We start from the raw sequence: 14,060 nt of genomic DNA on the forward strand, positions 1-14,060 counted from the left end.
TAATTGTAGTCTGAGGAGTAGATGCATTTGTGCACAATAATTTATTTTTTTCAGAGGAATTTATTTGGGGAAGAAAGCAGAATATGTGAGGAAAATCACAGCCCGAGAGATATCATGGACTTTATTTAAGCTGAACATATTCAGCGATAGAACTCTGAACTACTGTAATGGTACGCTGACTGCCACTGTAGTGCAAAACAGATTGAAAATGAGATATGCAGTGAGACATTGATTGGCACTGTCTGCAACTCTTTTTTTTTTGGTCATGAAATTTTGCATTCCATTCTGTGCAAAGAGAGGTCCAGTCAGTGGTAAATGATTGCAAATTACATAAATTGGCACCAATTCCTTCACCTGGGGAATGATTTTCAAGCCATGCCAATCAGTCTTGAGCACTTCACTGACCCTGAAATTTCTTGTTCATCCTTGGACAATTCAGCAAAATGGCTGTTCCTTATTTTATGAAAAAGGTAGAAAATGCAAAATCAGTTTTAGTTTCTTCAATACTAAGGCCATGTCTAGACTATAGGGTTTTTTCGAAAAAAGTGGCTTTTTTTTTTCAAAAAAAAGTCACTTGCATTTAGACTGCCACTGCGTTCTTTTGAAATTAAATCGAAAGAATGCAGCAGTTTTTTCAATGGCAGTAAACCTCATTTTACAAGGAAGAACGCCTTTTTCGAAAGAACTCTTTTGAAAAAAGGTGTTCTTGAAGGCAAACAGGGCTTTTTCGAAAAAGAGCATCCATATTGCATGGGTGCTCTCTTTCGAAAAAGCAGATCGCTTTTTTGAAAAAAGTGGTGGCTGTCTCAATGATCTCTTTCGAAAGAAGCTTTTTCGAAATATTATTTCGAAAAAGCTTCTATCAAAAGAAGCACATAGTCTAAATGTACCCTAAGAGAATAAAAAGAAATTTTCCCAACTGCTATTTTTAATACATCCATATTCCTAATTCTCTCAATATCTGTTTCATTCCCTCCTCAGTGGATATACTTATTTTTTCAACACTTAAGGAATAGCCAAACTTTGAGGTACAAATATATGCAAAAATTATTTTACTCCTGAAATGTAGCTGTCATTAAATAATACCTCAAATATAAATTAGCCATGATACCTCTGAAATTTAATGTGGAGTGGACTCCTACTTGGAGTGTCTGAAACACATCCTCAGTGCTTATAAACTGAAAATAATGTACATCGCTTTTGATTGGTTTGAGTACACTGAACAGAGGCTCTTTTTATGTTTGGGCTCTTATTTGTTTGTTTTGAAATAGTTGTTGGCATTACGGATTCAGGTGTCCTTTGGCTTCACAAATATTGAATGAGATCTGTAGTATATTAAAATATCCATTAAAATGATTTGGGAAAGGTCTTCATTTGTGGTAAATCTGCACAACTTCATTAAAGTGAATATAGCTAACCGGATTTACAACAGTAGAGCACCCTGCCTTTTGAATGCAAAGGATACTTTAATACAGGTGTTTTCTTGCTCGTTTTGTCTTTTCTTCCTATAAAACTGGTGTGTTGGTAACTTGAAAATATCATTGTTTCTTAATATTTCTTAATTATGTTCTACAATTAAGTATCACAGCCTCCAACAATAACTCATCAGTCTCCAAAAAACTACATTGTTGACCCACGAGAGAATATTGTAATACAGTGTGAAGCAAAAGGAAAGCCACCTCCTAGGTTAGTAATTTTATTTTATTTTATTTTATTTTATTTTATTTTATTTTTTGCTGTTAACAGAAATACTGTGGAAAATCTAGAATAACAAATATGAAAACTCAGAGGAAATGAAGTAATTTTCTAGACTAGCACACAGCTTTAATGTAAATTAATGACAACAAATCAGGGCTTATGCTTACTGTCCTTGTTATTTTTGTAATCATAATAATAATAGCATTAAGTGAGCCCTTCACATAGAAGTCCTGAGGCCACTGAACTGAACAATATCCAGTTTACATTCTAAAAATGCATAGCATTAAATTTTGAAATGTCCTCTTAAAAGTTTTCTGTAGGACAATCAACAAAAGTGATCATTACTTTGAAGGGATACGCAGCTTTACGCAGGAAGCATTACAAGGCATACCAAAGCACAGGTTTTATCACTTTCAGCCCTTGGATGGCATGGTGGAATTCCTAAAATGCAGCTGGTTTCTGAGCACAAGGCTGAAAGAGGGGGTGGCAGGGTCTCAAATTAATGCACAGCCTGCATCATTCTTTGCTTGATTGATATACAGGCAGTCCCCGAGTTACGCGGATCCGACTTATGTCGGATCTGTACTTACGAACGGGGCTTTTCTCGCCCCGGAGGACGCGAGCGGCGGGACCGCCCAGACGCGCCGAGGTCCCGCCACCCGCATCCTCTGGGGCGAGAAAAACTGCTCCGCGTCTCCCTGGTCTGCTGGGCGGGACCGCGGCGCATCTGGGCGCTCTCGCCGTCCAGGTCCTCCGCGGCTTTGCTCCGTGTCTCCCTGGTCTGTTGGTGGCCCCCCCCAGCAGACCAAGGAGACGCGGAGCAAAGCTGCGGAGGACCCGGGCGGCGGCACCACGGCACGTCTTGGTCCCGCCGCCCGTGTCTCCATGGTCTGCTGGGGGGCGGGGGCGCAGCTAGTGCCGCCCCCCCCCCCCCCCAGCAGACTAGGCTTTTCTCACGGACACCTGTGGTAGAGCAGCTGGGGCACTGCCGGTTGGTCCCGCAACGCCGAGGAGCGGCGCTACTGGACCAACCCAGGTGTCCCGATTCAGCCGCTGCTGATCAGTTTCAGTTTGAGGTGCAGCGCTGCGGAGACCTACACGGCAGCGCCCCAGCTGCTCTGTCCCAGGTGTCCAGATTCAGCAGCGGCTGAATCTGGACGCCAGTTCCGACTTAAGTACAAATTTGACTTAAGTACAAACCTACAGTCCCTATCTTGTACGTAACCCGGGGACTGCCTGTAGTCCATAATTTCTAAATTGTTCACTTTTACAAACAAAAGTTTGAAATAACAATGGAAAATGCAGTGAGCAAAGGCATTGAGTCAGGTTAACTTGAGTGTCCTTGATTTTCTAGGTTTATTTTATAGCTTTCATATTACTCATATTTATGTTAGAGACAGAAGTGATGGTGATCCCTATAGTTAGTTTCCCAATAAAATCCATTATAAAACCCAGTTTTCAGTTGCTTATAACTTTGCCCATTTTTAATCATTCTGGCTGAAATTTCAGTAGAAAGAGTTCAGCTATTTTCTAAAATGAGGTTAGGCAAAAATACATTGTTTCACCAAAGTTAAAAAAACTAACAACTTTTGTTGAGAAGTTATAATTCCCTCCAGTTTTTAGAGAGAGATCTTGAAAATATTCCATTATGTAACTCTGGGATCAAAGAAAGGGTTCTGTTTGGTGTCCTCATGAAAATTCACCTAAATTTGTTCAAATTATAAACCTCTGAAAATTGCCATTTGTACACGTGTAGCAGAAATTTGATAGAGGTTAGGAGTAAAATTTACCAAACATTTTGTGTACTGAGCATGCTCCACTTACATAGTATAACCTAGTGCCACAGAGCTCATTGAGCATACTCCAACCCATGGGTCAGCAGGACTTTTCAAGCAGTTGTTCTTTCTGACGACTGGGAGCAGCTGTAATCTGGACACCAGAATTGAGAGCCAAGTGATTTTCTCTGTTGTGCGCTCATTGTTTTTAAAGTCAGATGTTTTTAATGTCATCCCTGTTGTAGAGGTGCAGTTGCATGTCTAGAATTAATACAGCACCAGGATTTCTTATTTTAACAGAGGTAATGACATTCTCTAAAAACTCTGTGTTAAGTGAGATGATGAATTTTTAATGTTTATTGTAGTTTGTGAAGTGCATTTTCCAAAGGTGGGGAGGGGGCAACCTGAGCTTAGTTATATTTTCATAGGCACCATGTGACCAATTTTTTTTGATTGAGCTAATTGACTTGATCCATTAGGTCAAACAGCAGAGGTTCACCTTTTAGATCAAGTGGTTCTGGATTAGATCCCTGCAGCCACAAGTGGGAATGAGCATGGCTATGGATCTCTGTATTTAGCTGTGAACTTTCTCAGTTAGGGAGAGAGTGTAACTCATGTTAATGCAAAGTGTGCCTCTTTGTCACCTGCTATTGACTAAACCATAGATGGAGGCTTCTGAGTGTGCTACTGCCTGTAGCTAACCTGTCTTTCTAGCTTGAGCTCATACTTTTAGATCTTGTTATCCCAAGTTCAAGCACCTATGTTGCGCCTTCCACACCTATCTATCTGAAGGTAAAATTGAGCTCCATCTGCCTTCTACTTGTGATGCTCATAGATTACAGAAACTCTCCTTTTCCATCAAACTGTAGGAGGACATACCACAATTGAAGCTGTGTGAACCTTCCTGAGTTTGTTGAATTTCACTTGTACTGCATGTGTTTAGATTTATATGTAACAATCTCACTAGTAATCAAATATAAATGTGCAGTGTATGGTTGACTTTCGTTTAAAGGTCTGACCTTTGAGTATTAGCCACACGCACTGACTACACTAGGGATCGTATGTGCTCAGAACCTCATGAGATAAGGCCATATAGACATGATCCTAGAATTATATCAATGTATTTTGGAAGTAAGAAAGTATGTATTTATGAATGCATTTTTAGAGCAGTAGGATTGGCATACTATGGATCTATTTTTTTTTAGTGTTTTGAGAGAGACTGAAAAGAACCTAAGAGATTTGTTATTTCCTAGCAGAATGCAACATTTAATTTGTAGAATCACAACTGTTTGCATTAGAATGGTGAAAAACAATCAGTCCCACAATATTACCTTTTTATTCACTCTGGGAACTTAAAAAATCTCCTGCTGAGATCTTACATGACGCATTTTAGCCCAGAGCAAATTCTTAAAGGCCCATTGTAAACCCTTTGAATAATGAGCTTTATAATGGAAATGCTAATCTATTTTTAACAATATCAATTCTAGCAGACCTAACTGTATCAGCTTTAGTGGAAAATGAAACAATTTTTTCTCTGTGATTAGCATTGCAGTCTTTGTTATAATCCTTATTATAATATACATATTATAAATAATAATTTCTAATTGTAATAGTATAAATAACATATAATAAAAATGCTGACCTTAAAAATGGCATCTATTAACTAATCTAGCCAGGTCTTTTGTCTCAAACCATATGTGTTTATTACTCATTTTCTAGTTAAATCATTCAAAAATATTCTTCTTATTTATGTTACGGACATACATCTACATGCTATTTAGAAGAGATTTTCTAGTTATTTTTCTTGTTTTTTCAAAATCTTTAATAATCTATTCTTGTGTTTATTATTCTAGTTTCTCATGGACTCGTAATGGAACTCATTTTGATATAGATAAAGATGCACGGGTAACAGTGAAACCAAACTCAGGAACCCTTGTAATAAACATTATGAATGGTGGAAAAGCAGAAGCATATGAAGGTATATATCAGTGTACAGCAAAGAATGAACGTGGAGCAGCAATTTCCAATAACATTGTTATCCGATCATCTAGTAAGTGTAACTTTGACATTAATCCTAACTGAAATATTTGTACTTACTCATTTTGCTGTGAAATTTTTGGTTTAATTATTTTCTTTTTTCCTTTCATAAAAAAAGACATCTTTTTAATCATCAAAGCGATCTTGTTAGAAGGTAATTGTATGGTTTCTGATACTCTGGTTTAGTGCTGTACTGCATGAAAAGCTGCCAATTTTCTCCAAAGTTCCTTAGTAAGTTAAAACCCAATGTTTTCCTGGTATTCAGTATGTCTGACTCATTTGTCATGTTTAAAATTGGGCAGTGTATAAAACATTACAATTAGAAAAAAGAATTTTAAATCTTTAACATATTTCTTTGATGTGGAGTATTTTTTTAAATCTATTTTTTCAAAGCAATTAGGTTTTTTTTAAATAAAGTCCTAACATGGAAATATTGAGACAAACACATTCCTGTCCCCAAATCTTAACATTTACTGTGCTATTATATTAGCTTGTTTCAACCATCACTGCTCTTGAGCTCAAATGTAGTTTCTTGAGCTGCTCTTCTTTTTACTATAGTCTTTGTTAAATCTCTCCACATGCCATTCCATTTTCGAACGGACTCACTTTGATTTTTCTAATTGTATACATTGCTTTTCTACATTTTCCAGAATCAAACTTGTCAAATGTTAGTGATTACCCACAAGAACCCCTTTTCTGTTTAATTATTTACATTCAAGCAGTGATTCTCTAAAATATATAAACAATAATATAATGAACCCTTTTTTCCCAAAGGAAACAACTGTTCAGAAGTAGAAGTTATAATCTGTGTATAGTAAATGTCAAAGACATTTCCTTTTAAGTTATGTTACACATATAATTCTTTCATAAGAACTTTATCAAACCAAAATTTATGTAAATGTAAAAATTATTTTCCACAGGATCCCCCTTGTGGACTAAAGAAAAAATAGAACCAAAACATGTCCGAGAAGGTGATCCCCTAGTACTGCAATGCAGCCCTCCAGTTGGCTTACCACCACCTATAATATTTTGGATGGATAATTGTAAGTTTTTATTATATCTGACTAAAGAACACATTTCTTGACAATTTTATTACTGTTCTGAATAATTTGCCATTACTTATGAAGGCCCACTGCTTAGTGAGGAGGGAGAAGCAGTAACAGGAAACTTGGAAATGGCGGAGATGCTCAATGACTTCTTTGTTTCGGTCTTCACTGAGAAGTCTGGAGGTGTGCTTAACGTAGTGAATACAAGCAGAGAGAGGGTAAGTTTAGACGATAGGATACACAAAGAAAAAGTTAAAAGTCACTTAGGAAAGTTAGATGTCAGCAAGTCACCAGGTCCTGATGAAATGCATCCCAGGATACTCAAGGAGCTGATAGAGGAGGTATCTGAGCCTTTAGCTATGATCTTTGAAAAATCATGGCAGACAGGGGAGATTCCAGAAGACTGGAAAAGGGCAAATATTGTGCCCATCTATAAAAAGGGGAATAAGAACAACCCAGGAAACTATAGACCGGTCAGTTTAACGTCTGTCCCAGGGAAGATAATGGAGCAGGTAATTAAGGAAATCCTATGCAAACACTTGGAAGGTAATAAAGTGATAGGGAATAGCCAGCATGGGTTTGTGAAGAACAAGTCATACCAAACTAATCTGATAGCTTTCTTTGATAAGATAACGAGCCTTGTGGATAAGGGAGAAGCGGTGGATGTCATATACCTAGACTTTAGTAAGGCATTTGATATGGTCTCGCATGATATTCTTATTGATAAACTAGGCAAATATAACTTAGATAGGGCCACGATAAGGTGGGTGCATAATTGGCTGGATAACCGTAGTCAGAGAGTTGTTGTTAACGGTTCTAAATCCTGCTGGAAAGGGATAACAAGTGGAGTTCCTCAAGGGTCTGTTTTGGGACCCGTACTGTTCAATATCTTCATCAATGATGTAGATATTGGGATAGAGAGTACGCTTATTAAGTTTGCAGATGATACCAAACTGGGTGGGGTTGCGACTTCTTTGGAGGATAGGGACATAATTCAAAATGACCTTAGCAAGTTAGAGAAATGGTCAGAGGTAAACAGGATGAGGTTTAATAAAGAGAAATGCAAAGTGCTCCACTTAGGAAGGAACAATCAGTTCCATACATACAAGATGGGAAGCGACTGTCTAGGAAGGAGCATGGCAGAAAGGGATCTAGGGGTCATAGTGGACCACAAGTTGAATATGAGTCAACAGTGTGATGCTGTTGCAAAAAAAGCAAATATGATTCTAGGTTGTATCAACAGGTGTGTTGTAAGCAAAACTCGTGAAGTCATTCTGCCGCTCTACTCTGCACTAGTTAGGCCTCAGCTGGAGTACTGTGTCCAGTTCTGGGCGCCACATTTCAAGAAAGATGTGGAGAAATTGGAAAGGGTACAGAGAAGAGCGACAAGAATGATTAAAGGTCTAGAGAACATGACCTATGAAGCCAGGCTTCATGAACTGGGCTTATTTAGTTTGGAAAAAAGAAGATTAAGGGGGGACATGATAGCGGTTTTCAAATATCTAAAAGGGTGTCACAAGGAGGAAGGCGAAAATTTGTTCCTCTTGGTTTCTGAGGACAGGACAAGGAGTAATGGGCTTAAAGTGCAGCAGGGGAGGTTTAGATTGGACATTAGGAAAAAATTCCTAACTGTCAGGGTGGTCAAATATTGGAATAAATTGCCAAGGGAGGTGGTGGAATCTCCTTCTCTGGAGATATTTAAGAACAGGTTAGATAGACATCTGTCAGGGATGGAGTAGACAGAGCTTGGTCCTGCCTTGAGGGCCGGGGGCTGGACTCGATGACCTCTTGAGGTCCCTTCCAGTCCTATGATTCTATGATTCTATGAAATATTACAGCAGACAGTGTAGTGTCTCAGTGAGGATAAAATCCAGTCTCCTTGAGTAAGGCTGCTGCACATTTCCACATCAGGTAGGGCTAGGCCAGCAGAGAGGCTGCTCATGAGCAGTGTGTGTAAAGACCATTGGTGCTGTCTGCCTGTCTCTTGTGGTTTTATATTTGCTCATGCATTTTTGAGGAGAGATAGGGACACAACTGAGAGCACTTAGAAAGGGATGAGCAATTATAAAAGGCAAAGGTAGGTCTCACGTGAGATCGCAGATCACATATGTCTGTATGTATTATAATTAAAATAAATGTGTCCTTATTTTTACTTAGCTTTCCAAAGACTGCCTCAAAATGAAAGAGTTTCCCAAGGTCTGAATGGAGACCTTTATTTTTCCAATGTAAAACCACAGGACACCCGTGAGGACTATATTTGTTATGCAAGATTTAATCACACTCAGACTATACAACAGAAGCAACCTATTTCTGTGAAGGTTTTTTCAAGTAAGCAGTACTTTTCTTAATTATACAAGTACGTTGTATTTATCTAGATTTTTCACTTACTGACCTACAATTAAGTGGTTTTATGTGAGAGAAATATTACCTTCATCATAAATATTATTTTCATCATAATAAATAAGAAATAATTGTATACAACTTGTAAATAATAATGCCCAGTTTTCTTTGTAAGTATTTTAAAAAACATGAGCTGATCTAAATAATACATGTTGTTTCGCTATCTAGGTTCACCTTTAAATTTTTACATTAAATATATAATGTTTCCTTTTCAATATTTCTCATTCAGATCACCTATATTTTGTAACTATATTTTGTTTTATTTATTTAAAAATTACAGTGTGATAAGTATTGATTTTAAATTGGCAATTCTACATGCATACACCAGTTTATAACAATCATGATTATTCAAATGAATTAATCAGCAGACATGTGCAAGAACATATTGCCCTCAGCTTTTACTGTTAAATCAAACATGGCGATAAAGATTCATGTTTAATACCCAGTACTCTGATTTACCCCACTTATATGCATTCTTCATGATATTCTGTTTATTTCAGTGGATTCATTGAATGAAACTATATCTGCTAATTTGAGTGACACTGATTTTTACAGTGGTGAGTTTTGGTGATCCCCACTGGTGTTCCCTCTTTCATAGTAGAATTTAGTTAACTAACTTCACCTTCACGGCTACTTACCTTTGATCCCCCTTTCCAATTTCTAATCAATAAATCCATTAGTACTGGTGATAATATACTCTTTACAAAGTGACTGCACAGTGTGAGCCTTTAAAAAAACTAAAATAATTTTAATGTAGTGTAAAAAATATGATACACAACAAAAAGTCAATTTTACAACAAATGAGTACAGTCACATTGGCAGATTTTGCAGATTGTCTAATTGCTTCCGTATTATGATCATTTATAATATCATTGATAAATGGAAATCTTAATTATCACTGGGACTAGTCAATATCACATACTATATCATAAGCATTAATAGTAGCTTTAAATATTTTATCATATACTCTTGATATTTAATAATTTATTTAATATACCATTCATGTTTAATCTGTTTAATAAATGTAAAACTAGATTTGTAAAATTAACTTCATAGAAATGTTTTAGATTTTTTTTTTAAATTACCTTTAAATTGAACCTATGTTGAATGATCTGGTTTTTTACACTGTGGGCCATATCCTCAACCAGTATAAATCTACTTTGCTCAGTTGACTTTGATGGATATACACCAGTTTATATCAGCTGAGGGTCTGGTTCCAGAATTTTACATTTTATGTGATAGGTGGAAAATAAGTAAGAAATCATTATTATTTTATTGTGTTTATCTTGAAACCTTTTCCATATCTGAGGTACTGTAGATACTAATTCTGAATTATTGAATTCTGAACATGACAACTTTTAATTGTCTAATAATAGTTAAATTAAACACAGCATAAGAGTGGGATTTCTATGTAATAGCATAATAATGACTTGCAAATACAGTGATGTATATAGTGCAATTATTAAAAATCCATTCAATTGGCCCACGACCCAAGATAGCAGAAATCATTTTTTCAGGATTTTCCATAGCCTTGAGTGGATTTTTTCAGTGCAAGAAATGGACAGATTGTTTACTGTAGTGTGGCCTTTTTTATGTTTCCCTTTCTCTGTCTCTTTTCCTTCTGAAGGGGCACATTTCATATACTAGCATTTGAGGTTTTCTAGGTACTACATCCTAAAATTATTTTAATGTGTTCTTTATGACTTAATCTAGCCATACATTTTATGTCCAGATAAACAAACCATATACATCTTTATATTGGTATCCAGCTTAAAAAAATACCACAGCAGACTATTATAATGATTCAAATCACTGCTCTGTGCTATTGGGATTTAAACTATTATGATAGAATACAGGCAGTCCCCGACTTACGCGGATCCGACTTACATCGGATCCGCACTTACGAACGGGGCTTTTCTCACCCCGGAACTCACGGGCGGCGGGTCGCCACCCGTGTCCTCCGGGGCGAGAAAAGCTTCTCCCGGTCTCCCTGGTCTGCTGGGGGGATCCAGCAAAGCTGCTGGACCCCCCCAGCAGACCAGGGACACCCGAGCAAAGCCGCCGCCTGGTCTGCAGGGAGACGGGAAGCAAAGCCTCAGAGCACGCCAGCAGTGGGACAGCCACAGCGCGCCTGGACTGTCCCACTGCCCGCGTGCTCTGCGGCTTTGCTCCGGGTCTCCCAGGTCAGCAGAGCAGGGAGACGGAGCAAAGCCGTGGAGAACTTGGGCAGTCCCGCCACCCCCGTCTCCCTGGTCTCCTGGGGGGGGGGGTGCAGCTAGTGCCCCCCCCCCCAGCAGACCAGGCTTTTCTTGCCTACCCCAGGGGTAGAGCAGCTGGGGGCTGCCGGGTTGGTCCCGCAGCGTCGCTCCGGACCAACCGGGCAGCACCCCAGCTGCTCTGCTCCAGGCATCCTGATTCAGCCGCTGTTGGTCAGTTTTAGCAGCGGCTGAATCAGGACGCCTGGGGCAGAGCAGCTGGGGTGCTGCTGGGTTGCTCCAGTAGCGCGCCTCCTCTGCGCTACTGGAGCAACCCAGCAGCACCCCAGCTGCTCTGCCCCAGGCGTCCCCAAGTCAGCCGCTGCTGAAACTGACCAGCGGCTGACTACAGGAAGCCCGAGGCAGAGTTGCTCTGCCCCAGGCTTCCTGGAATCAGCCGCTGATCAGTTTCAGCAGCAGCTGACTTGGGGACGCCTGGGTTTCTTAAGTTGAATCTGTATGTAAGTCAGAACTGGCATCCAGATTCAGCCGCGGTTGAAACTGATCAGTTTCAGCAGCAGCTGACGCCAGTTCCGACTTACATACAGATTCAACTTAAGAACAAACCTACAGTCCCTATCTTGTACGTAACCCGGGGACTGCCTGTACTTGAGTATTTTTATAACAGTTCATTTTGAGAAAACACTTTGATTTGATTTCTGTATAATTAAAATTCTAAAATGGAGTATGCAATAGTCTTTGAATTAAATCAAGAAGTCCCAAAGGTTGTGGAAGCAGATATAGTAATCTGTATATAAATTTGGGTTTAGATGTATGACTGTATATTGGCCATGTGATTTAATTTTTATTGTCATGGAGAAAGGAATTGATCATACAGTTCAGGTTTGCAGAAACATTCAAATGAAAATTACATTTTAAAAGGACAAAACATGGGTGAGGTTTATGAGAAAAGTTCTTTGTGAACTGGAAGATGCTGAGCAAAGCATATTTTAAACTGAAATATATCTGGTTACTCATGGTTTTTCAATACAACAGGTTTACTTTGGTTCAGTTTTTTTCTGTGTCTTATTCGTACTACTGGTGGAAGTACAGAAAACATTAGCTATTGAATGCAATTCCTGTAATATGATCCATATAGATGGACCCCTTCCCCTATGCAGAGCCTAGGTGAAGTGAATGGAGCTCTTCACAGATGTAAGAGTCCGTATGAACCCATCAAATTGCAGCATCAGAGCCTAAGCAAGAATATCAAACATGTTGGCTGTTTTTAATGTATGTGTCCAAAATTAAATGCCTCATAAGAGTCTAGCATGTTGGCCAAAACCCTAACCCTTAGTAGCTGTGCAATTCTTACAAAAGGATTTTTTAATTAAATTGAACAATACACAGAAAAATTCCTGTGCTAAATTCTGAAATGGCCATATGCATGAAACTAAGCCCATATTTTAATATTAATAAATACACTATCATCATACATGACTATACATATGTTTTTGTCAGCTTTCATATGTATTACAAGCATATGGGTTCTTGCTGGGACGGGAAATATGTTTACAATATATGTTTCTGATTATTTTCATTATTCTAATTTTTTTAATCAGCCAAGCCATTGACAGAGAGACGACCAGCACTTTTAACTCCAGTGGGGAGCACAAGTACTAAAGTGGAACTGAGGGGAAATGTACTTTTGCTGGAGTGCATTGCAGAAGGATTGTGAGTTGCTTTTTCAGCCAAAGTGTTTTTTAAATACAAAGTAGAAATACCGAATAATATTTCAGAAAGAAAATCAAGGCATAGAAAGTACTCATAGCATAATGCTAGATGTCATAATGGTTGATATATTAGATGCACAGAGACAAGCAGATAGAAACTAAAAAGTGAGGTGTTTGTTTTCAAAACATGATACATTTATTTGGATACTGATAGGTTAAAAATATATTTAAGACAAAAATGAAACAACCCTTCCTATGCTGGCCAAACTTTGCACATCACAAAATTACTGCACAAACTCAGAAGCATGGATTATTGATGCATAAGAGCGGCCTGGTAGTAGAATAGCAGGGTGCTTCAGGCTACACATGGGATGCATCTGCAGAGATGTAGGGAAGTGTTTGTTGTCAGGTTTTCATGGCGTGCCTAAATCAAGCCAGTGCTCTTGTTTCCTCACATTTCTGATAACTAAACTTTCAGGCACTAGTAAGAACCTGCTGATTTGATCTGTATTTCCTGACATTACCTTGCAGATAACTTTTTTGGGAAACCTTAGACCACAGTCTATTCCCATCTCTGGCTTTCCTTTGTAAATTAATTTATTAATTGGCATATATTTATATCAATTATGTTTCCGTAATACAGCATATGGTAGTCTCCTACCACCCCTTTCTGCCCCCCACCTGTATACATAGGAAATCACAAAATAATACTTTTATCACAGGCCCCTGGAGTGGCACTGGTATACCGGCTGATATATACCCCTGCTGCCCCCCCCCCCCCCACCCTCTCAGTTCCTTCTTAGGGCTGTGAGGGTCCTTGGAACATCCCTCAGCTCTTGCTTAAGCAAACACTGCTAGTACTTAGTTCTTTTTTTCCCGTTATCAGTTAATTATCTGTTAAAAGTTGTAAATTGAGTAAAATACAGGACTATATAGCACTTTAAAGACTAACAAAGATGGTTTTCATCTAATGAACCATCTTGTTAGTCTTTAAAGTGCTACATAGTCCTGTATTTTGCTTCAGCTACACCAGACTAACACCGCTACATTTCTATCACTATTCTAAATTGAGTAGTAACAGAAATAACTAAATTGTGTAGAATAGTGATAGAAATGTAGCCGTGTTAGTCTGGTGTAGCTGAAACAAAATACAGGACTATGTAGCACTTTAAAGAC

The 14,060-nt window shown here is 38.4% G+C and overlaps 1 protein-coding gene across 26 annotated transcripts in view; it reads left to right on the top strand.

The window, feature by feature from the left end:
• Nucleotides 1-14,060, top strand: part of NRCAM (neuronal cell adhesion molecule) — a 283,739-nt gene that overhangs the window by 175,195 nt on the left and 94,484 nt on the right. For 20 of the 26 annotated variants that reach the window (XR_012904139.1, XM_075929879.1, XM_075929866.1 and 17 more), the window contains 6 exons: nt 1,581-1,686; nt 5,327-5,523; nt 6,431-6,553; nt 8,714-8,884; nt 9,457-9,513; nt 12,774-12,885. Coding sequence is in view for 25 of the 26 variants with exons in the window: in XM_075929879.1 (XP_075785994.1) it covers nt 1,581-1,686; nt 5,327-5,523; nt 6,431-6,553; nt 8,714-8,884; nt 9,457-9,513; nt 12,774-12,885 (766 nt within the window). In the remaining variant the exon portion in view is untranslated. The remainder of the gene's footprint in view (nt 1-1,580; nt 1,687-5,326; nt 5,524-6,430; nt 6,554-8,713; nt 8,885-9,456; nt 9,514-12,773; nt 12,886-14,060) is intronic. The other 6 variants (XM_075929913.1, XM_075929947.1, XM_075929920.1 and 3 more) reach the window with 1 other exon arrangement.

Source organism: Pelodiscus sinensis, chromosome 1, assembly GCF_049634645.1.
Source record: "Pelodiscus sinensis isolate JC-2024 chromosome 1, ASM4963464v1, whole genome shotgun sequence".
Classification (NCBI taxonomy): Eukaryota; Metazoa; Chordata; order Testudines; family Trionychidae; genus Pelodiscus; species Pelodiscus sinensis.